This window comes from Artemia franciscana, chromosome 9 (genome assembly GCF_032884065.1).
Source record: "Artemia franciscana chromosome 9, ASM3288406v1, whole genome shotgun sequence".
Taxonomy (NCBI): domain Eukaryota; kingdom Metazoa; phylum Arthropoda; class Branchiopoda; order Anostraca; family Artemiidae; genus Artemia; species Artemia franciscana.
Genome location: NC_088871.1, coordinates 12,221,399 through 12,247,062, shown reverse-complemented (window position 1 = coordinate 12,247,062; position 25,664 = coordinate 12,221,399). Strand labels below are relative to the sequence as shown.

The 25,664-nt window shown below is 36.2% G+C and overlaps 1 protein-coding gene across 1 annotated transcript in view; it reads right to left on the bottom strand.

Annotated features, from left to right (window-relative positions):
• Positions 1 to 2,532: 2,532 nt before the first annotated feature.
• Positions 2,533 to 25,664, bottom strand: part of LOC136031005 (uncharacterized) — a 62,397-nt gene continuing 39,265 nt past the window's right edge. Inside the window, exons 3-4 of the mRNA XM_065710168.1 lie at positions 14,294 to 14,450; positions 2,533 to 2,910 (exon numbers count right to left, since the gene is read on the bottom strand). Of these exons, the coding sequence (XP_065566240.1) occupies positions 2,750 to 2,910; positions 14,294 to 14,450 (318 nt within the window). The 3' untranslated portion in view covers positions 2,533 to 2,749. The remainder of the gene's footprint in view (positions 2,911 to 14,293; positions 14,451 to 25,664) is intronic.

Genomic DNA, 25,664 nt, shown 5'->3' with positions numbered 1-25,664 from the left:
AAAGTCGACGACCTAGCATCATAAAGAAAATTGATCCATGAACCGATGAAATATGTGGTTCCGACGTGACCTATCCATAATGTCTGGGATATAATAATAATATTAAAAAAATAATAATGAAATACCATCATAATGGGCGTAAACTAGTATATGGTCAATTGATATGAAATTTTTATGTGATGATTTAAACATTCAAGATAATGTATTATACATAAAAAAGTAAGTAGTTTTAAGTCTTGTTTTTAGTTTTTTATTATAATTCTTAATAGGGATAGCAGGTGATACAAAAATAAACAAAATTTTGCCTCACTTAACTTAAATAAAAATATGAACATTTCGAAAGGTTTGTTAGTATATAGATTATAATGCCAATTGAAATCACTAATGAAAAATTCAACCTAGTAGAAAGAAGAACAAAACAGTCACAAATGACCACTTTGATCAAATACAATCTTATATAGGGAGGGGGGGGGGGCAGAAGGACGATAGAGGCTAAAATAAAAGTAATTTTCCGGGCGAAAAAAAAAATATGAAAAGAGAAAGCTGAACGATTTGGCGAGAGGCGCAAATACCTTGTCAGAAAAAAAAACAAATTGAGCATATTAACGCACAAATCTGGTCACAGCAAAAACATAAAAGATCTAAAATAAAAAATAAAAATCATATAAAGTATTTTGAGCAGAGTAGCCTAAATTCCTCACAGACAGTAAAGCCTCTAACTTAAGGGAGAAACAGAGAAGAAAAACAAAAGTTTAGAATGCAAAACATTAACATTTATAATACAGTAGGGGTGCACGATATAAAGAGATGTTGACATGTCAATACTACTTTAGTTGATATTCAATATATGGAAATAGGTATTTTCTACTTTAAGACAGCATGAAGGTAAAGTAAATATAATTAAATAGTCATATCATTGAGCTTCAGACCTAGCGTATACAGACAGCGTATCAGAAACACCCCCCCCCCAAATATTAGTAAATGCACTCCGATGAGAAGCCCCTTTAATGAATTTGGACCGGCTGTCAAACTTTGCGGAAGGTGAAAAGATTGATATTGTTAAATTGCAGCGAAAATGGTCACGATTTCAACGATTATCGTCCAATTAGACCGATTACCCAGCAGTTTCATTCTCAAATTTTCACCAACACATTTATCTCATTTGGTTATTATATATGATTTTACATATATATTGACATCACTTGGCCAATATATCCAATTTGCATTTATCAAAATCCAGATATGTACCGTTATGTACTGCATAATACAACCTACGCTCTTCACTGCATGATCACATGTTTTACTGTTCGCGACTTTAGTGTGACGGCGGTAATTTTAGAGGCATTATATAAAACTTTTTGTCAAAGCGATTTTTACGGTGAAATAAAATTCGCTCGGCCAATACCTTCAATTAACCGAGTACTTATGTATATATACATGAATATAGGATGAAACGTGCAGTATGATGCCAAATGGGGTGAAAGCTCCCCTCATAACGAGGAACTTCGGATAATTATACTGAAATTTATATGTAATAAAAATATAATAAAAAACATATATAATAATTATTCCTTTGATATGGATTCCTATATTTTATTTGGGTCCCAAGATAATAAGTAAGTTCTATTTTTCTGAAATATCGTCTTTTCGAAAATGCAGAAGTGGTTTCATATTTTGAACTTCTGATATCAAAATTTTGTTGTCTTTTTCGAAGGCTAGATAAAAGCCTTTCCAACAGTAGTTCATCTATAACAACCAAAAAGCTCAAAGTGGTTATTCCAGTTTTTAGGGGACATTCAAAAAACTTTATTTAACACTTCTAGTCAAATGAGTATTAATTGTTAAACGAAACATAATATATAAATCCCAAAATAATGAAAAAGTTCTATTTTTACAAACATCATTTTGAAAATGTGAAAGTAGGCAGAATTTTGAGCTTTTGATACCAAAATTGTCCTGTTTAATTGTTTGAAGGCTAGATAAACGTGTTTTAAAAAGTTTGTCAATATGAATAAAAAAGTCCAAAGGGGATATTTCAGTTTTTACGCTCTTCGGTGAAATCTACAATGCGTGCGATACCTACCATAATCAGATACTACAACCAGATGTGTAAGATATCCGGATACCTATCACAGCCAAGTTGATAATTACTCACTAAAGTTATTTTATACAAATATAATATAGAAAAACCAGGAATCCGTCAAATCGCGTTTAAATGTCAAAAACACTGAGACTTTTTTTTTTAAAGAGAGACTGGGAACGTATTATTTTTTGTTGTTTATTAATTTATTTTCTATTTTGCTAGCCATATGGTTAAAAGAAACTTCCACTAAGATAAAATACCAACAAAGTTAACGCATTTAGGATTTAAACTTGATTCACATTAAGTAATAATTAATTCAATCGCGTTCCTAATTAATTTTAGTCCAAATAGTTTTTATTATGACATTTTCATTTCAATAAAATTCATTTTGAAATCTACTAAGAATTACTGAATATCGAATATCACGTATTAATTATCGAATAAATATCAATACAACAGTCAAATATCGTGCACCACATAACATACATTACATCAAGATTGAGTACAATAAAAGTACAACTTTAAAAAAAGTGCAACTAAAACAGATAAAACATTTCCTATAAACTACATTAAAAATCGTATACTTCAAAACCCGCCTCCGTCAAATTTTAAGGAGCTTTAGCGGCAAGGACTTTCACCGGGCTAAAAAACAAATCTTCCTTGGACCTACATTACTTGAAGAATTTGAGATGCCTCAAATGCAGTGCCAGGGAGCAAAATAACTGGAGTTGACACATGACCAGCCTCCACACAAATCATGTTGGGAAATTCGTCATCACCAAAATCCGCAATCTCACGTGCTTTGTCAACCCATGGGTTCCATATTACTGAAATAAAAAGATCTCGCATATATAAAATGGAAATAATTTAGTTCCACACCCAAGGATATAAAAGGTACAACCATTTTTGCACCCTTGACGCATCTTAGGTCTATTCATTTATTTAGGTATATTATTTAAACCCGTGATTTTCTTTGATTTTCTTTTGGTTCTTTCAAAATTATTTAGTCTTGATTGGGTTACCATGTAACTCCACACCCGTTTAATTCAACTTCATCAACTCAAGCCATTTGACTCAGTCTTCGTTCAACTCAACGAAACCCATTTAACTGAACCCCAATTCAATTCAATCCTGAAAACAGGTTAGGTTAGGTTGAATGGAGTCGAGTTGCATGGGGGTCGAGTTAAACACGGCTTAAATTGGAGGAAAGGGGGTTGAGAAGATTGAGTTGCATGCATATCTTTTAATTGAGCCACGATTTTCTATAGTTTTTGTTCTGATTTTTTGGAAATTATTTGGTTCTTAGGGCAACATCACATTGTCGTGAATGTTGCCATGTTGAAAAGCAAAAACAAATAAATAATGGCTAATCAGTTAAATTTGACAAGGCTGTTTGTCCGCCAAAATTCAATCTTTAGCAATTCGTTGATTTCCAAAGACAGCACCACCCTCAAAGAAAAGCTTCCCCTGCTTAAGCTATGCCATGCCATATGTGACCTACTTTTTGCTGATTTATCACTACCGTTTCCTTTTTTAATTTAGCACCCAATACAACCAAAAACTGCGCAAGTGCACATGGAGGTATTCTATATCTAAAATCAAATTCCCGAATTTCCCCAATTTTTTAAGATACATATAGTTTGGCATTTTTTCCACATAAACGATTCAAGCAAACAGATTTCATCTTCGCTGTCATTGGTACTTTAGGATAAATTTTTTTTTTTAAATGAAAGTAAGGAGCGACATTAAAACTTAAAACGAACAGAAATTACTTCGTATATGAAAGAGGCTTCTTCCTCATCAACGCCCCGCTCTTTACGCTAAAGTTTGACTCTTTCTCTCAACTCTTCTTTTTAAAACAGTTAAAAACTTTAGCGTAAAGAGGGGGGCGTTGATGAGGAAGCGGGGCTTCTTCAACGAACAGAACTTCGTTGAACTTCGTTAAGTTTCGTTGAACTTCTTCAACGAAACTTAAAACGAACAGAAATTACTTCGTATATGAAAGGGGCTTCTTCCTCATCAACGCCCCGCTCTTTACGCTAAAGTTTTTTACTGTTTTAAAAAGAAGAGTGGCTAAATGGCTTTCTCATAATTTTGATCGAATGATTTTGAGAAAAAAAAAAGCGGGGAAGGAAGCCTAGTTGCCCTCCGATTTTTTGGCTAATTAAAAAGGCAACTAAAACTTTTAATTTTTATGAATCTTTTTATTAGTAAAAGATATACGTAACTTATAAATTAGCTTACGTAAAGAACTTTTGCATTCTCATGTTTTTATTACATATATGAGGGGGTTCGCCCCCTCATCAGTACCTTGCTCTTTACACTAAAACTTAAATTTTGTCCCAATTCATTAAGAATGACCCCTGAATCACAAAAGCCCTAGAATAAATAGTTGAAATTACTAAAAATACTTTAGCCTAAAGAGCGAGGTATTAGGAGAAGGTGAGCCCCTCATATGGGTAATAATTTCTGTTCGTTTTAAGTTTTAATGCTGCTCCTTACTTCCAGCTGAAAAAACTTTTTTATATTTATTTTATCAGTTTTTTTTTTAAATAATGCTAGTAAATCCTGCACTCCCTTCATAGAAATTTTCTTCCCCCATGACAAATTCCTCGATGGAAAGTTTCCCCAGCATATCCCCCTCTTCTCAACCCCTCCCCCAACCAAAAAATCCTCCTGAAAACGCCTGTACACTTTCCAATAACCATTACTATATGTAAGCCCTAGTCAAAGTTTGTAACTTGTAGCCCCTCCCACAGGGACTGTGGGGGAGTAAGTCGTCCCCAAAGACATAGTTATAAGGTTTTTCGACTACGCTGAATAAAACGGCTATCTCAGAATTTCGATCCGTTGGCTTATGGTTTTCGACTATGTTGAACAAAATGGCTATCTCAAAATTTTCATCCGTTGACTTTGGGGAAAAAATGAGCGTGGGAGGGGGCCTAGATGCCCTCAAATTTTTTTGGTAACATAAAAAGGGCACTAGAACTTTCCATTTCTGTTAGAATGAGCCCTCTTGCGACATTCTAGGACCACTTGGTCGATACGATGACCCCTGGGAAAAAGAAAAAAAAAACAAAAACAAACGAACAAATAAACACGCACCCGTGATTTGTCTTCTGGCAAAACATACAAAATTCCACATTTTTGTAGATAGGAGCTTAGAACTTCTAAAGTAGGGTTCTCTGATACGCTGAATCTGATGGTGTTATTTTTGTTAAGATTTTACGACTTTTAGGGGATGTTTCCCCCTATTTTCTTAAATAAGGCAAATTTTCTCAGGCTCGTAACTTTTGATGGGTAAGACTAAACTTGATGAAACTTATATATTTAAAACCAGCATTAAAATGCGATTCTTTTGATGTAGCTATTGGTATCAAAATTCCATTTTTTTAGAGTTTTGGTTACAATTGAGCCGGGTCGCTCCTTACTACAGTTCGTTGTAACAAACTGTAAGCAAGGAGCGACTCGGCTCAATAGTAACCGAAACTCTAAAACACGAAATTTTTATACAAATAGATATATCAAAAGAATCAGCTTTTTTACGCTGACTTCAAATATATAAATTTCATTAAGTTTAGTCTTACTCATCAAAGGTTGCAAACCTGAGAAAATTTTCCTGATTTTTAAAAAAAGGGGGAACACCCTCTTAAGGTCAAATGATCTTAATGAAAATCACACCATCAGATTCAACGTATCAGAAAACCCCACAGTTAAGGTTTCAAGCTCCTATCAGCAAAAATACGAAATTTGTATTTTTTTGCCAGAAGAACGGATGCGTGTTCATTTGTTCTATTTCCCAGGAGTGATCTCGTCAACCCAATGGTCCTAGAATATCGGAAGAGGGCTCACCCGAACAGAAATTAAAAGTTCTAGTGCACTTTCTAAGCGACCAAAAACTGGAGGGCAGCAACGCCCCCTCCTCGCCCCTTTTCCCCAAAATTGTCCGATAAAAATTTTGAGATAGCCATTTTGTTCATTATAATTGAAAAGCCCGATAATTATGGCTTTGGGTACGACATGACCCCCCCCCCCACAGCCCCAGGGGAAACATCTTTAAGTTATAAGATTTACCCATTATTTATGCACAGTACTTGTTATTGGGATGCACGCATATATTTTTGGGTAAGGAGGGGGGGCATATTTTCTGCTGTTATTTTCTTCACGGGAGAATTTTCCATGGAGAGGGCCACGGAGTGAACTTGTCAGGGGAAATTATACATTGCGGGAATTTGCCAGAATTCAAATACAAAATTCTTTCTATATATCTTGCTTTCTCTTTTCCGTTTCAATTTTACGCGTGGAGTGGTTAAGATTAATTGTCCAGGGTAAATTTTCACCCAGATTTAATTGTCTAGAGCAGTGGTTCCCAACCTTTTTCGGTCCGCGTACCCCTAGTCAAGGCCCAAAAAGTTTGCGTACCCCTTTCTTGAGAATCGTTGTTTTACCTTTTTCTTAACTAAAATCAGATTTTCAAAAACACGAGATTTATTGTCCAATATGACGGTGCTTAAATGTACGTACAAAATCAATGAGAAACTTGAGGCTGCTTTTTTGCTAAAATATTATCAAATCTTGGCTCGATGTCACTAACGGCAATTATAAGGTCATTTTGTACACTCAGTCTGTTTCTGTGTTTGGTTTTGATCAATGACATTGCCGAAAATGACACTTCACAAAGGTAAGTGGATCCGAATGGTAACAAAGCAGACATGGCGATTTCACTTAGTTCCTTGTATTCTCCTTTCACCTCCAGCCAAAACTGGGAAACAGTTACATTTTGGAATTTCAGTTCTAAGGCGCGATCACTGGCAAGTTCGATCAGATTCTCTGTAAGCTTGTCACTAAGACCGGAGCTTGAGGTCACGTCTTCAACAAATGGATTTTGGATCCAATCCTGCGTTCTATCTTGGTTCATAATCGATGGGAAATATGACACAAGTTCATCCCGCAACTTTGTCAGATGCTCCCGAATACAATCACAGATTGTGTTGACGTTATCAATTTCACTATCGTCCGCAAACTTGTCAAGGGTCGGGAAGACACTAACGCTGTTTCTTTGAACCTTTTTAAGCCAGAACTCCAATTTCTTGATGAAAGCACACATCTTCGAATTCAGGGAGAGTTCGTCCGTCCGGAAACCTTGCATTGACAGATTCAAGTCATTCAGTTTGTCGAAAATATCCGCAAGATAGGCCAGCCTGCAGACCCAGTCCTGGTTTTCAAAAAGTGAACTGAATGCAGATTTTTGCTCCAGAAGAAACATATGAAGTTCTTGTCGAAGCTCGAAAAGTCTGTTTAAAATCTTCCCACGAGTCAACCAGCGAACTTCTGTGTGCAGAAGTAAATGTTGATGTTCTGAACCCATCTCTTGGCACAGCAACTTGAACATTCTTGAGTTCAGTGGTCGGGCTTTGATGAAGTTGATCACTTTTACAGCCTCGTTGAGGGTCTCGTGCAGATGTGCGTTCATCCTTTTCGATGCAAGAGCTTGCCTGTGAATGATGCAGTGCAACCACTTCACCTTTGGATTTTTCTTCCTTATCCAGGCCATGAGCCCATTATTCTTCCCTGTTAGGGCGGCAGCTCCATCACTGCAAACTGATAGACACCAGTCCCACAAGATGCCCCCTTCTGCGAAGAATTTGTCAATCACCTTGAATAGTTCTTCTCCTGTTGTTCTTGACTGTAGGTTTTGACAAAACAGAATATTTTCTCTTATGTCAGAACAATCTTGATATCGAACAAAGACGATCACCTGGGCTTCACCTGACACATCCGTACTTTCGTCAAGCTGTAACGCAAACATCTTCGTCAACTTTATTTGCTCAATAACCTGCATGACAATATCGCTTGCAATGTCTTCTATCCTTCTTGAAATGGTATTGTTCAACACAGGTATAGACTGAAGGGCAGTAGCAGTTTTCGTGTCAAACATTATTTCACTGACTTTCACTAGTGCTGGTAATATCAGACATTCGGCGATGGTGTGCGGTTTTTTCTGTTTCGCAACTAAATATGAAACAGCATACGAAGCCCGGAGAGCCTTTGAAGAAACTGATGCCACTTTTGCAATTTCGAAACAGTTACTAGCGAATGCTTCTTGTTTACGCTTGAAAAACTCTATGGGCTTACCGACATGAGAAGGGTGCACAGTACTGAGATGCCGGTTCATTTGCGCAGGTTTCATGGAACTGTTGGCCAAGACTTGACCACAAAGAACGCACTGTGCATTCACTGGATCAGACTTTGTCGCACTAAATCCGAGCCCTAGGTATTCTGACAAATATCGACGCACTTTGACCGATGATTCGTCATATTTCTTCTTCTTAGGTGCAGGTTCAGAGTTTTGGGTACCATCATTCGGCTTCTTGTTATTCCTGATCAGGAATCTATCCATCTTTGTTTGCAACCACAATTCACGAACTTCGTGTTTCAACAGATGACAAGATACTGAACTCGCTGAGTTTAAATCAAGACCTTACGGCTATGGAGAAAAATTAGCATCGAGACCTTACGGCTATGGAGAAAAATTGGCGGGTTACTGAAAGCAAAAGTTTTGAAAATGAGTCTGAAATTACGTACAATGGGTTATGTTATCTGATTTTGAGGGAAATGTTGGAACTGAGTCAGAAACAAGTTTTAAAGATGTAGACTAAATTAATTTTGGGACCTTCGCGTACCCCCTGCGAGGGTTTCGCGTACCCCCTGGGGTACGCGTACCACCGGTTGGGAACCACTGGTCTAGAGGATATTTTTGTGGGGAGGGAGTTTCTCCGTGGAGGTGGGGCCAAATCTCCTAACATTATTTTAAAAAGATCAGAAACTACATAAAAACAAATTTTTCAACTGAAAGTAAGGACCCACATTAAAACTTAAAGCGAACAGAAATTATTAGGTATATGAAGGGGCTCCTCAAAACCCCGCTCTTTACGCTAAAGTTTGAGTTTTTTTCCCAATTCTTTAAGAATGACTCCCGCAACACAAGGGTCCTTTAATTAGAACAATAAGAAGCTATTTTAAAAGTACTAAGAAACTTTATCGTAAAGAATGAGGTGTTGAGTAGGGGGCAGCCCCTTCATATGCCAAATACTTTCTGTTCGTTTCAAGTTGTAATGTTGCTTCTTACTTTCAGTTGAAAAAATTGTTTTTTATTTAATCAAATAAAAGACCTAATTCCAATTATACCCGTTTTCAGTTCGTAGCTGTAGAATAAAAAAGTTAGAATAAAGAATAGAAGATATCTTGGCTGAGTCTGTAACAGAAGCACAGCTCATGATAGACGACATTGCTGCTAGATCCCTTGCTGCCGGACTAAAGATCAGCCAATCGAAAACAAAATCAATGCGCACCTCTGGGCTAGATGAAGCTCCAATCACGTTAAATGGCGTCCGAATCGAGGAGGTCCAGAATTTCAAATATCTAGGTTCCTTAATAAATACCAAGGGCGAAGCTCTAAACGAAATACAAAGCCACATCTCCGCAGCCTGGGCAGCATTCATTCAGCTTCGGAAGTGTCTCTGGTTACGAAATGAAATCTCCCTTCGAACAAATCTCCGGATATATAAAGCATTGCTCCTCTCTGTACTTCTTTATGGTTGCGAAACGTGGCCCCTCAGAGCTGGGGAAGCTAATGACCTGAACGTCTTCCTCCACAAGTGTCTACGCTGTATTCTTGGCCTGCGTCTCTCTAACCGCGTCTCTAATGATGTCATCAGAAGAAGATGTGGTGATATACCACTTTTCTCAGATGTTGTCAAAGCGAGACGTCTACGTGGTTCGGGCATACACTGCGCCGACCGGATGACTCGTCCAGCAAACAGTGCTTGAAATGCCAACCCCTTACGCACTGGAGGAAGAAGCCTGGAGGACAGAGAAAGACATGGTTATCGAAAGTTAGAGCCGACCTCGAGCCAATGGGAGGTTTCAAGAAGAACGGGCATCGCTGGAATAGACAATGAATTCAGTTGATCGAGCTAGTCGCACTGGAAAGAGAACGACGGAGGGACGCTTGTCGGCAAATTCTGGATGCCACGATGGGCCTGGACAAGGCTCGAACGTGACCCAAGTACAAGTACAAGTACAAGTATCAAAAATAAAAACATGCAAAAAATAGTCAGATACGATACATGCACAAATTTTCCAAATCTGAGCCTATATTTGATATGGTAGAACCGATTACATAACTTGTCAAACCTCCGCGTCCTATATGGATGCCATCCGTATGCACAGCCACCTCCAAATCACTGTAAGCATATACTATCAGAGGTATCATTGGTAGGATTAACAAGACGCATAGAATAGTTCTATAAGAAGGAGGTCGAAGTAGCTTTTAAGGGATTGCAGCAGTATAAATTTGACGGGGGGGGGGATAAGCTCTTAGTTCTTCCTGCCCCTGCCCCTTGATTTGAAAAATATACCTTTTTTGTTTGTATTTTCATTGGTAAATGCCTCCTTTTGGTATTTTTATAGACAAATTGAAAAATGGCAAATATAGCTTTCTCTTCCCTTTATTTTGAAAAATGCGCTTTATTCCCCCTTAATGTTTGTTAAATAACACCATTGGGGGAGTATGTACAACTAACAAAAGGATCTTAAGATAGTTAGGGTCTTTACAAGCCCACAATTGAAGGGTTGGTGCACTGTAAAAAGGACATTATTCTAATTTTCCGTACATAACTGAATTACTTTTATTTTGCAACTGAAATTTCTAAAGTATATTGAACAATAGAAATAATGAAAAAATAACAAAAAAAGAAAAAAAAATAAGAATAGTCTTAATGTTATATACACCCCAAATCTTTTTCAAATCTGACCCTATCACTGACAGATTATAATTAATAAAGTGTCCGTGTCAGTGTTTCCATCAGTATAGTATCATATTGCAGACTCGATGTTATTGGACAAGATTATTGTGAAGTATCGTCCCCAAAGCACTTTTTACATACCTAAAAATTTAAAATTTTACCCGGATATTACTGTAAGGCTCCCTGTTTCAACAAAATCTCAAAGCAATTTAATTTTAATAATGTTTTCCAACTTGACAACATAACATTCCCTCGTTCATGACAAATAGTCTTTTAATTTTATCCAGTCAAGAGAGAGAGAGTTGCAGAACAACATATTTCCCTTTTTTCCCTTAGATCTCAGTGCGGCAATAAAAGTCCAGAGCAAGCGACTTCCAACACTGAATTTCTAAGGGAGTAAAAGCCATTTCGAGAGATGGAAAACTTCAAGTTTGCTACGAAAATGAGAAAGCTGTTTTTGTTTCGAATCTATTTCCAAGAAACAACCCAAGTTTTGTATTGATGGGTTAAATTGAGAAAAGAGTTTCTTGCTCTAATTTTGATATCTTCTTGACCGAGTGGATGTGGTTCCAAGTTAAAGGGAAAGTTGAGTCGCATTTTCGTACGATAAACTTTGACATATTGGTACTTCATTCGTTATATGCAGATGTATTTAAATTGAAATGTAATATATTCATCGAGACATTTTAGCGACAGATTACTAATGAGATAAGTGAACTTTGGAAAGACACTCCCCAATTACTTTTTTTTGGGGGGGGGGGGTAATTCCTTTACCCCCGTGAAGTGTCATGGTTTTTACAATTGACCCTTTTCCATATGATTCACCCATTTTTCCCTTTCTCATAGTTCTACAAACACACCCAAAACAGAATGTCATGTTTATTTCTGGGGATCGGATATCTAAGGGGATTTCTCTAAGGAGAAAGAGAGTAGCGCTAAAAAGCCTCTTTCTCATATTTTTAAGATAAAAACGTCAAGTCCACCTTTCCTCGCCAACCGCAAATTTTTTTTAATTTCCCCGGTAACTACTTGTCATTGTCTCACATTTGTACCCTACTCCCCACCGAATAAGGGTACGTGAAGAGATTTCTTGTGGGGGGGGGGGGGGGAGAAAGCGTGGTGTCAAAATAGTGATGTCAAAATCTTCCTTTTCAATTTTTTCGAGGGATAAAAACTTCAAATGCAAAGAATAGGAGAAATAAGAGCCAGTTACTGAGAGTGGCATATCTCAAAATGCCACTACAGCTTTCACTTTTCAAATGCAGGATCCCAGGAACGAAAATTTTTCCAAAGAGTCACAAAGGTATCTTAACGATTAACTTTTACTTCCGATTAAGTAAGATAATAAACTTTAAACAGACACAAAAGAACGTAGAGGGATAAGGCGCCAGCAGATTTGGTTCGCTTTGAGACCTGAATTTCATCCTTTTTCATTTCTTACAGGATAGTAGCCAAAACTTAAATAAAAACAGAATTTTGATACCAAAAAATATATCAAAAGAACTGTCTTTATATGCTGGTTCCAAATAAATAAGATTAATTCAGTTTAAGCCCTGTTTCTGAAGAAAAAGACGGGAACATTCCGTAAACGTAAAGGAATCTTATGGAAAATCGAACCATTAGATTCAGCGTATACGAGAACTTTACTGTGGAGTTTTCAAGGTCCCATCTGCAGAAATGTTAATTTTTTTTTTGCTCAAAGGAAGATCACGGATGCGTGCTTATTTGTTTTCTTTTTTCTTCTTCCCAGGGGTGATTTTATCGAACCAATAGTCCTAGAAGACAAGGAGAGGGCTGATCTTGAATAGAAATAAGAAGTTGTAGTGCCCTTTTTAAGTGACCACAAAAACTAGAGAGCAAATAGCCCCCTCCCACACCCTATTTTCCCCAAGGTAGCCTTTGGGGAAAATACAGTGATAGCCGATTTTAAAAAGGATGATTGGCCTAAAATAGGGCGACTGGCTATTTGATTAACATTGTCAGATAGCCATTTTGTTCAGTATAATTGAAAGATCCACTAAATATGTCTTTGGGGATAATATAACATGACCTCCCAAAGCTCTCAGGTAAAGAGCTTCAAGGTATGAGATTTGCCCAATGTTTACATATAGTACCCTATTTATTACTCGAAAGTGTACAGGCATTTTTCAGGGAGGGGTTGATTTTCTGCGGGGGGATGTTACACAGGGAGAGTTTATTGTTGGGGGAATTTCCAGGGGTGAACTTTCCACCTGAAATTTTACACGGGGAGAATTTCCTAGAATTCATACAAAATTCTTTTTATTTATCTTACTTTCTGTTTGGTGACTTAATTTTACATGTGAAAATGTCCAGGAAGAATTCCAAGGGAGAAATTTTCAGCGGGGTTGGAGTTCTCTTTGAGGATTTAGCTCGGGGGGGGGGGGGGGGGTATTCCACGGCAGAAATTCTCCGTGGGGGAATTATTATCAGGGGAAAGTCTCCATGGGGCAATTTTCCTGGGGGTGAAACGTTCCATTGGATGGGGATTTACAGAAAAAATGTTCCACATAGAGGGGATTTCTAGCATGATATGAAAAAAGATCAGAGACAAAATAAATATCAGGTCTTTTTTCAAATGAAAGTATGCTAAAGAGAATTTCTCAGGCGGAATCGTCCGCAATAAATTTTCTGCGAGGAATTTGCAACGAGAATCGAATTGTCCGGGGGTAATTTCCCGGGGTGATATGAAAATTTTACACGGAATGAACTTTTAATGGAGGATTTTTTTGTGAGGGAGTTGTAAATTGTCCCTGGAGAGGAAGACGGATTTTTCGGCATTAGTTGAAAAACAATCAGAAAAAAAACCAAAAACATTTTTATCAGTTTTCTCAACTAGAAGTAAGGAGCTACGTTAAACCTTAAAAACGAACAGAAATTACTCCGCGTATAATAGGGCCTATCCCCTCCTAAATACCCCACTCTTTACGCTAAGGTTTGATCTTTTGTCCCAATTCTTTAAGAACGACTCCTGAAACACAAGGATCGTTTAAATAGAAACAGAAACAAATCTTTTTAAAAGTACTAAAAACTTTAACTTAGATAGCAGGGTACTGAGTAGGGGGCAGCCCCTTTCATATACGGAATAATTTCTGTTCGTTTTAAGTTTTTACGTTGCTCCTTACTTTCAGTTGAAAAAACTTGTTTTTTATTTAATTTTAAATTATGGTTCATATACAATTAGATTTTACTAATACCGGGAGTTTCCTGGCAGTAATTTGAGCCATCAAAATTTTTCATATATCTTTTTTTTAATGAAAATATTCCGTGAAAATCTGATTGGCTAAAATTTGAATTGGTTAAATCTTAGTTTTAGTAAAAAACTATTTTACTGGAACTTTAGTCGGATCTATTGAGTAGTACTTGAATTAGAACAAAAACTAACCTGTGTCTGGGAAATTATACTTCTGAATTCTCATTTTTCTACCGGAAACTACATTTGTAATTATATGCTCTTGCGGCGTATTCTGATAGATTCGATCTGTCCATTCATTAATAGTAACTACATCACGGGTTTCTTGATACATTGCCCCATCTCTCGTCTGAAAGCAAATCAAATTAAGGAAATAGATACACACAGGAAAAGCAAGATTAAAAAGGCGTTAATTTAAACTAATGTCTCAATTAGAGAATAATAGAATTACTTGACTGTCCAAAAATACTTCTTAATATGTCTATTTCTCAGATTACTCCTGATTTCTCACATTTGCAGAGGTATATCTACCTCATAGGAGGCAGGGGAGACCAATCATGAGTAAAAGGAGATATCATGATTTTTATTAGGGGGTGGGGTACCAAAAGAATGAAGAAGAAACGTTTAACTAGCATGGACACTGCCAAACTGTCTCAAATATTTATTTTTCTTAGTCGGAGAATTATTTTTTTGGGAGGGGGAGGCTCAAGCTGGGTATTCCCCAGGATATGACACTATATGAGTGGGACGAAAAAAAAGCTTCACTAGCTAAAAGATTCAACACCACCTCCTGGTGGATTCGCCACACGACACATCACGGTCACGTCGAGTACATTATTTTTGAAAGTAGGCAGCCAGTCAGTCAAACACAATTTCATGCATTGCATTTCAGCTTGTTGTAGCACATTGGATTGAAGGTCTGCTTGGAACCGAGGTTCCATCCCCACCGCCAACTTGTTCTTGTAAAAAAAAAAAAAAAAAACTACCAACTCTAATGTCGATTCGACGCCAGCGACATCAGAAATGACCCACGAGGATCTTTAACCTTCATCGTTATACATTTCAATTTCATTACTGATTATTTGTATAAACTATCAAGAGGGGCGTATCCACAAGCTTACTCAGAGGGAAAGGGGGCTACATCCCAAATCTCTGCTCGGGGGGATTACTCAAGTTTATACAGATCTGTTAAGAAACAAAAGAGTAACTGAGTCATAAAATTAAAAATGTGCTATTTTCAAATATTTGAGTAGCCATAAATCTAAATATCAATATTTTTTTCTTTTTTAAAATCAAAATCAGCATATCAGTATCTCTTTACATGGTGCATGCCTAGTGTATTATAAGCGGTAGGGATTTTATATTCTAAATAATTTTTCCCTTCTCTGTTTCTTACTTATATCGGTTTATGAGGATTTTAAGTAGAGCAGTAGGACATGGAAAATTCTAGTGCATATTTTTCAGTAGAATGTAGAATGACAGGATTCTGCAGACCTGTTTTCTAGACACCTCAGGGGGGGCATATAAAAGTTAGTTCTTGGTGTATTTTAGTGGGTTCCCCTCTTGTTTTGCTCCAATCAAGTTCTTGTCTCGTCTTTGTTTCAAACTGTTGTCCATAGAGTTTTTATAATAAATGCATAGTTTATAGAAAAGAGACTCTTGTGCCTCCTCCAAGAGAACCCATCACTATGAATGATTCGAATGAAAAATGTGAAACATGAAACAAAAATTGTTTATAAACATAAAAAAAAGAGGAGCAATCGGGAATTCTTTTCGTAAGACAATGGTATTCTAATTTGAATAAACATTTCGGCCCTATGTCCAAGGGCAGTCCAACGCAAAACATAAATATATATATAAGAAAAAAAGACTTACAACAACATACGACCAATAAAACTAAAATATATTTTTTTTAAACAGTCCCAGCATCCTTACTTCAGCAAAGTTTACCCGGGACTGATAAATAAAGTAAGGTGAAACAAGGCAATTCATTGAAATGAAAAAAAACAAAAGTGAATTTTTGTGAATTAAACGACCCTTATATTCTTAATACTTCTTTATTTATTAAAGTCAAAAAAGTGAAAGCATTTAAAATGTATTTTGTTTTCAGTAAAGTGCAAATTATGTTCTGGTCTTGAGGAGGTGTGGGGGTTTCAGCCCTACCTATGTTAATTGTTGCTTGATTTGAGTTTCAATCGGCTATTTATTGCAATTTCGATTCGTTTTAGGTTTAATTTATTTATTGGTGGTGAGTTGTGGTAGTTTTATGCATGAAAAATTATTTGAATTTATTTCTACTCATTTTTGGCTTAACGATGCTTTTTACTATTCTTTGACAAACTTGTTTTGTAGAAAAATATTTTTAAATTAATTTATGTTAATTTTTTATTGCCATAGTCTTTTTCATAGCAAGAACATTTTATATTATTTTTTTTTCTATTAGACTCCATAGCTTTTACTTTGAAGATTATTTGACTTTATTTCTGCTCATTTTGGTTTAATGAGACTCTGTACTTTCTTTAAAAAACTCGTTCCGTATGTTTTCCATAACAAATACTATCTGTAAGATATTAAATAACAAAAACAACAAGTTTTCAACTGAAAGTAAGGAGCAACCTCAAACCTTGAAACGAGCAGAAATTATTATGTATATGAAAGGGGTTGCCTCCTCTTTAAGATCTCGCTGTTTACGCTAAAGTTACTCCTGTTTACTCCTTTCATATACTTAATAGTTTCTGTTCGTTTTAAGTTTTGATGTTTTTCCTTACTTTCAGTTGAAAAAATTTTGTTCTTCTAAATTTAATTTTCAATAGTTGTTAAGTACTACCGGGAAATCCGGCTCTCTCTCCATGAAAAATCCCGGTTATTCTGTATTATACGCCACTCACTCAAGTTTACGATGTGTAAACCTCGAGAGCAACCCGATTTCTTCGTTACTTTAGAAACAAATATGGGCTATATATTTGCACATTGGGGGGGGGGGGATTAAGCATAGTGGGTCTGCATGCAAAATGTGTTAGGTACAATTATTCTGGATTTTATTAAGTAAATTGTTTTCTGACTTCAAATTGACCAAATACTTTATCCCCCCCCCTTATTTGGAAATATATAGCCCAAATTATTTAGTTCCCATCTATTCTGTCACTTGTCTTTGTCTTGTCTCGCGATAAGCTGAAAGAAACTAACGAAGAAACCGATTTGTTCTCGACTTTTACACAGCTTAAACTTGAGTGAATGGTGGATAATACATTCCAATTGTTAGTCTGTTGCGATCTCTAAAGTTTACAGGAGCCGATGACAGCCTTTGGGGATCTCTTGAATGAAAAATAATCTATACAAATATAAGGTAGTAAGGGGGGGGGGGGTTCTAGAGTGAAAAGAATCTAGTAGAGCCTACAGGAATTTTCGTTGGCATGTATCAGTGCTTGGTGTGATTTTGGTTTGTTTAATTTTAGAGAAGGGGGTCCCTATAACGCAGATATGCATTGGGACATGAAAAAAAAATAATAAGTGATTTTAATTATTTAGGTTTGCATTTGATGAAACAGATGTTTGTATTATTACATTGTATTATTATTTGTTATGTATTTTTGAGCCGTCTGTTAAATAAAAGAAAAAACTCATTTTAATACTAATGCTAATCAAATTTACACTAATTAAAACAAAAACAAAATCACTTACAAAATAACCAAACTGATACTAGTACTTGCTCAGTTGAGTGGGGACTGCTAAACTCAAAATTGAAACTAGAGACATATTTTACTTTTGCCCCATCCCTAATTTGTTCGTGATATCTGCTCTACTTACTTTAACTACTCTAATAATATGTACATTAATTTATATTAATACGTACTTATTAATTAGGCTTAGGCTATGTATAACATCTTACTTATGTACATAATGTACTTAAGTACTTACTAGTTTACATTAATATGTGTTAATATGTAAATTAATGAAAATTAATATGTACTATTAATTTACTACTCTAAAAATATGTACAAAGATAGAAAATATGAACGTAATATAATCCTGACTCACAAACAAAACTTCAGTTCATTGGCTTTATTTCCACTCCTCCCCAAAAAACTTAGTTTATAGCAACTGAACATACAATGATAGTAATTCTGAAGTAACAAAAAGTAGCAGAAAAGGGGCATAAGCACTGTCAATTTTAAGACAGTAGAAACAGGGACGGATACAGGAGGGGGGCTTGAAACCTTCCCCTCACCAAAATCCTGTTTTCCTTATTTTTAGGCACTTCTTATTCAAATTATCATTTTTTTTTATTATTTCTGACAAGAATATTATTGGTGAATCTCCCAAAAAAGAATTTCTGTGTACAGTCCTCATTAAAAAGAAAAAAAAACTATTGATTTCACCACGTCTTTTACAAGTATTATTTCTGTTCACTTGTGTAGTGATACTGAATATTACGATTTCAAACGGGTGATCTTACGTTGAAAGTTTTTTAAGATGTAAATAGTTTTGAAATACCGAAATTTCTTAACGCACAATATCTGAAAACAACTTCTACCAACTCACTTAATTTCTACAAAGCAAGAAAAAAGCTAACAATGCTAACAACTTCTGAACTAGAAAATTTTGTAATTTTTATTATTATAAATTTTATAATAGGCTACCGATAGGAGTAAAAGGTGGCAGGTACTTGAAAAGTACACGTTCATTAATTGATAGTTCCCTAACGCTAACATTTATTAAATAATAGGTTTACAGCTAAGATGTAAGTTTTTCTTCCAATGTCGGTGTATTGTGCTTTCCCTGTGCCACTTGGAATCTTTCTTCTCCTTTTTCTTATCTTATCCATTAGGCTTTACCCCTTAAAAATAGGCAAGCCATTTCAAACATTAACTGAAAAAAGCTCCTTAGATTGTCAGTATTTATTGTTGAATAAAGTCTGATAGGGATTTTTCAGGGATTTAAGTTGTCTTCTACTCCCTGTATTTACTATTTTCTCAATTATATGAATTTTAGGAACAATTCATATAATTAAGAATTAATTATATGAACCGAGAACCCATTTTTCCTTTCAAGTTCAATTTGTCAGATATAGGACCAACATTTCTGATGGTTTCCCAAGTGATATTATCCCTGAACACCCGTCTGTTGGCTCCTTTAAAAGGAAGTTTAACACACACAATACTAGGGGAAAAACTTGGGTAGACGGTTGACTAGTAGCGTAAAAGGCCGGAAGTTTTTTTTTGCAGCCTGGTACCATGAAATTTGTCATAAAAAATGTTCCTAATTTTCAGTTTCCTACATTTTTGTTATTGGCATCAATTTTTATTTAAAACTAGAGTCAAATTTAATCAATAAAAATTAATATAAATCGTTCGACCACTATCTTTTCGAGCAATTTTTTTCACTTTTTAATTAAAAGAAATTGAGGTTCATACATTAAAAGTATGCTAGGTTATTCTGTGGTTACGAACATTGACAAGCCATTCTTAATCATACAAAGCGGGGGATGCGAGGGGACACAAGCCTTGCCCAAAGGTTGAAAGTTGAACTAGTTAACGGGGCAAGACATACAAATGAGAAAGACCATGTTTCTTTGGTACCCCCCTAACATAAATTCTGTGTCCACCCCTGGTTGCAGACAAGAAGGGCTAATTATTAGATATCGTTATAAAATTAAGTCTCATTCATAGGTGTTGATTTGGCTGTTGTTTTGTTGTGCTCCCTTATTCTATGAATAATATGAAAAAAACTTCGTTTTCTTAAAGAGTTAAAGAGGCTGCGTCCCAAAGTCGAACCTTAAAACGTACAGGAATTAGAAGAGGCAGTTGGGGGGCTGCCGCCCCCCAAACCCCCAGCTTTTAAAGACTCTTTTGTACAGGTTTTTTTTGTGGGGGGACTTCATTGTTACTAATTACTAGTTTCGGCGCAATGGTTCTCCTGTCCTCTTGTGTTTAACATTTTTCGAAGTTATTCCATTATTCATTCATTTCAATGTTTCGTTAATTAAAAGAGGGCCTTTCCCAAGCCAAGAGCGGGGGGTTAGCAAAAAAACAAAAAACCTGTACAAAAGAGTCTTTAAAAGCTGGGGGTTTGGGGGGCGGCAGCCCCCCAACTGCCCCTTCTAATTCCTGTACGTTTTAAGGTTCGACTTTGGGACGCAGCCTCTTTAACTCTTTAAGAAAACGAAGTTTTTTTCATATTATTTCTGTACGTTTTTCTACAATCCATGGTGGATGTAATTTAATAATTCCTGTACTCCTCGTACAGGAATTAGGAGAGGAAATCCCCCCCCCCGCTTTTAAATCATTGTATAAAATAGAAAAAAAAATAGATAGAATGACCGAAATGTTTCTTTTGCTCATAAGAAGCTAATATTCTGTTATCTCTCAAATGATAAGCTGTCCAGGTGTTATCAAAATTTTTTTGATGTTGTGAAAAAAAACCGCCCGTAAGGGACTTGAACCCTTGACCCGAGCATTAAAAGTCTAACGCTCTACCAACTGAGCTAATAACTTGCATGTGTGTAAATATAACTTCTCAATAAATTTTAAAAATTTCAAATTAACATGGGCTCTTATGGAGAGAAATCCGTTAATTAATAGCTAATGCGTGGTTTCTGGAAAACAGGGAAGGAGTTATCGGATCGAGCTGAAATTTCGCGGATAAGCCCGATCGGACAACGTTAAAAGGGGGGGGGGGGGTTAGAGGGTCGAAACTTTCGGGGGGTTAAGATTTTCCTACGAAACTTTCCAGGAAAATTACTCGGAGAATTCCGCATCGAATGAGTCTTCGTACACCCAGATCCGATGTCGGATGTGACCTGTAGGCGTCTAGAAAAAAAAAGTAAATGAATTTTAAGTGGCTATGCGTGGTTTCTGGAAAACAGGGAAGGAGTTATCGGATCAAGCTGAAATTTCGCGGATAAGCTCCTGGGCCCTAGGGGACCTTAACTTGTGAATTTCAGCCCGATCGAACAACGTTAAAGGGGGGCTGGGGTGGACGGGTCGAAACTTTCGGCCAGATTTTCCCCATGAAGGAAAAGTTGGAGGGGGATGAAATTTTGCAGGTTTCTTAGTTGGAGCTCGGGCTACGAAATGCATCCCTCCCCATCCCTCTGCGACCACTGGAACCGAAGATCGCTTAACATTGTCGTGTGTCGCCTCTTTATAGAGGCACGAGTGTGCCTCCTTGATGTTTCTTTTGATTCCCGTTTTTGTTTTTGCTTTGACTTTCTAGAGGGACACATGCCTCTTCCAAATGGTCGAAAATTGCATTAGTTACAGGGGCGAGAAATACCAATGGGAAAGCCTGAGTTTCGTTGGTACCCTCCGGCTACCGCATATATTTTGTGTCCACCCCTGGTTACAAACCTCTGGACAAGAGGGACTTATTATCAAATAGCGTTATAACATTCAGTCTGATCCATAAGGTTCTGTTACACCATTGTTTTGTTCCTTTATTTTGTGATGTTCCTTTCAACTCCTGCTACCTTTTGCTTATTTTCTTTTGGATTCAATTTCATTTCTTTCCCTTTCGATTTATTTAGTATAGATGATTTTTATGTTTTCTCTCTCTTTGTGCTTTTACAACATCTCTTCATTATTATTCCTAGCAGGTTTTTACAAAATTATTATTATTAACAATTTCCAGATTCACAGCAAAAATATCGGCTATACAAGACTATCACTAAATGCTGGCAAGAATGCAATATCGCTGCCAATTTTTATAATAGCAGAGGCATTAGAATTTGCATATAGATGACCCGGTTTTCATCTCATTTGCATACGAATTGCCTTTACAATAAACAACAACTTTTTTTTTTCTATACAAGTGTGCGCCTTCTAGTTGGTTAAAATGCTGATGTCTAATTCACCGTACCAGCTTGGCATGTCTCTGGAATAGCATGACAAATAAAATCCAGTCACTCAGAGCATAAGCGGGAAATTTTTCGGGTTGAAGAGGGGGGGGGGGGTGTCCAGATTACAATTGAACTCAAAGTAATGGGGGGCACAGGTTTTTCAAAAGTTTACTTCCAATCATAGAACAAAATATTACAAAACTAGCCTAAGAGGCTGTAGGACGGCAGCCATAACAATAGTATTTTGTCCCCTTTTCTCATAACCAAGAAAATCTTAGACCACTTCCCTAGCCCCTAAAAACACACTCCCTGAAAGTTGCAACTCGAGCCTTAGCCATAACAATAATAATAATAATAATAATAAAAAAAAGTATGGTTGTATAAAAAAATTATAGTTGGAAAGTATGCTTTCCAAACTATGAATGACATTTGTAATTTTTTAAGTCAATCTACCGAGTTTGTGCAATATGTATAGGAAATATTTACTTGCCTTCAGGCACATAAAAATCGTATTAACTATTGTTGGCATCCAAAAGGCCCTGACTGATTGTAAAAGTACTCCGAGAAACAGTCGCTTCATTTACCCATGGCATATCAGTAAATTGATCTTTTTTTTCTTGTATGCTTAGCAGTTTAAAATACCAAAAGTGTGTTTGAATCAGGGAGGCACGCAGGAGGGTAGGGGAGGGGCTACTCTGAAATTCTAGACTTTCTGGAATTTTGGACCCTTCTTATTCAAATTATCAAATAAAATTGTTTTCTTCTTTATGCTATATTGCAAGAACTGCCCTACAAAAAGGTTCCAGAAACCAATTTTCTTAAATTGTGGATATTCTGTACCAAAAACTTTTTACATCACTGGCTAATGAGAAAGATTCACCAATTTTAGTCAACAAAAGTTGTGAATATTTTGTTTTGGAAACTTTTTACGATGCCACTTTGCCAAATAAACTCTCAAAAATATTTTACTCTGAAAAATATTTACAGTGCTGTCAAATTGTCTTAAAAAATTTTTTTTCGGTACAAAAAAGATGAATTCTGAGCAGAAAGAATGTGCAGAAAATGACTGAAAATATAAAGTTGCACAGGACACAAGTACCAAAACCCTGCGAAAAGAATGTCTTTTTTACGTGTTTTCTTACGTATTTGAGCACCAAAAATGTGTCTAAGAAGATGCGGTACATTAAAATCATTTTACGAGCCTCAGCGTCGGTTGATCGTCACAAAGACCCGGGATTCACTAGCGAATTGCCCCAGCGGACTAGCCATCATCGAAAGCTGTCGAAAATATATGGTTTGACTGTGAAATTTGACTGAAAAGACAATGAAAGCTACGCCCCTTTTATCTGCAAGCTTGTCAATCAAAGCGGGTAGCCCCACAGTGAACTCCAGATGCGGCCAAATTGGTAGAATGAAAAGTCATTTGGGCTAATTTTTAGCATCTTCCAAGCAGGTATGCTACAAATTTTTAGGGACTATCCTTTTCTTAACTTTAAAAAGAAAACTCAGCTCCATTTAATCGAAAAAACAATATTCATATATTCTGATGACGTAAGTTTCATTAAGACTGAATATCACTATATCCGGCAAAAGGAGAAAAGTTGAATGTTTTTTTTCTTAAGAATTACGGAAAAGTAGCTGTCGACTTTTAGTTTTGTCATCGATTCAAATCCCCTATCGAAGCTCTACCAGTTATGACAATACCACCCAACTAATCCGAAATATTTTTGCCATGCAAACTAAAAAAGTTTATAATGGACGAGATAGGATGTTTCTTTAAGGCATGCAACTCCATTAAGGTGAGGATAAAACTCAATACTTTCCTTATGCAAGCAACTTCCCTGATCTCTTATCCAAGCTCTACAGGCTACGGCAAGGCCAATAAATCAGTTCTGTATAATTTGGCCACAAAAACTGAAAACGCTTAAAATGGACGAGATATCACGATTTTTTAAGATATTAAATTCACGTAAGCTGAGGGAAAGTCAATGCTTACCTAAGCCAAAGAAAGTTCCCTGGTCTCTCAACCAAACTCTAGAGTTTATAGCCACAAAAGTTTGGCCACAAACAATATATATATATATATATATATATATATATATATATATATATATATATATATATATATATATATATATATATATATATATATATATATATATATGCATTTTAATGTGGATTTTAAATATATAAGTTTCATCAAGTTTAGTCTTGCCCAACAAAAGTTACGAGCCTGAGGAAATTTGCCTTATTTTAGAAAATAGGGAGAAACATCTCTTGAGGGTAATAGAATATCAACGAAAATTACACCATCAGATTCAGCGTATCAGAGAATCTTACATTAGAAGTTTCAAGCTCCTATCTAGAAAAATGTGGAATTTTGTATTTTTTGCCACAAGACAGATCACGGATGCGTGTCCATTTGTTTTGTTGTTGTTTTTTTCCCCAGGGGAGATCGTATCGACCTAGTGGTTCTAGAATGTCGCAAGAGGGCTCATTTTAACGAAAATTAAAAGTTCTAGTGCTCTTTTTAAGTGACCAAAAAATTGGAGGGCATCTAGGCTCCATCCCATGCTCATTTTTTACCAAAGTCACCGGATCAAAATTCTAAGATAGCCATTTTTTCAGCACAGTCAAAAACATATAAACTATGTCTTTGGGGACGACTTACTCCCCTACAGTCCCCATGGGAGGGGCTTCAAGTTACAAAATTTGACCAGTGTTTACACATAGTAATGGTTATTGGGAAGCGTACAGACACTTTCAGGTTTTTTTTTGGAGGGGTTGAGGGGAGAGGGTTATGCGGGGAACTTTCCATCGAGGAATTTGTCATGGAAAGGTGAATTTCCATGAAGGGGGTGCAGGATTTTTTTTTTAGCACTTTTTTAAAGAGCAATGAAAAAATAAATATGAAAAAGTCTCTTCAACTGAAAGTAGGGAATAGCATTAAAACTTAAAACGAACAGAAATTATTACGCATATGAGGGGTTCACCTCTTCCCAATATTAAGGAATTGGGACAAAATTTAAGCTTTAGTGTAAAGAGCGAGGCATTGACGAGGGGGCGAACCCTCTCATGTACGTAATAAAAACACACAAATTTAGAAATTCGTTATGTGACTTAATTCGTAAGTTACGTATATTTTTACTAATAAAAAGGTTCGTAAAATTAACAGTTCTAGTTGCCTTTTAAAGTAACCAAAAATTGGAGGGTAACTAGGCCTAATCCCAGGCTCCTTTTTTTCTCAAAATCGTCCGATCGAAACAATGAGAAAGCCTTTTAGCCAAAAAAACAAATTATTACGCAAATTTAATTTTAATTATTCATGTGCGGAGAGCCAAAATCAAAATATGCATTGATCCAAAACCGTTCAAAAATTAAATAAAAACAAACAAGTTTTTTTTAACAGAAAGTAAGGAGCGACATTAAAACCTAAAACAAACAGAAATTACTACGTATATGAAAGGGGCTGTTCCCCCCTCAACGCCCCGCTCTTTACGCTAAAATATTTTACTGTTTTAAAAAGTAGAGTTGAGAAAAAGAGTCAAACTTTAGCTTAAGGAGGGGGCGTTGAGGAGGGAACAGCCCCTTTCATATACGGAGTAATTTCTGTTAGTTTTAAGTTTTAATGTCGCTCTTTACTTTCAGTTAAAAAAAAAAATTGTTTTCTTATTTAATATATATAGTGGACGAGACAGAGTTAGCTTTTAAGCGCAACCTCTTAAG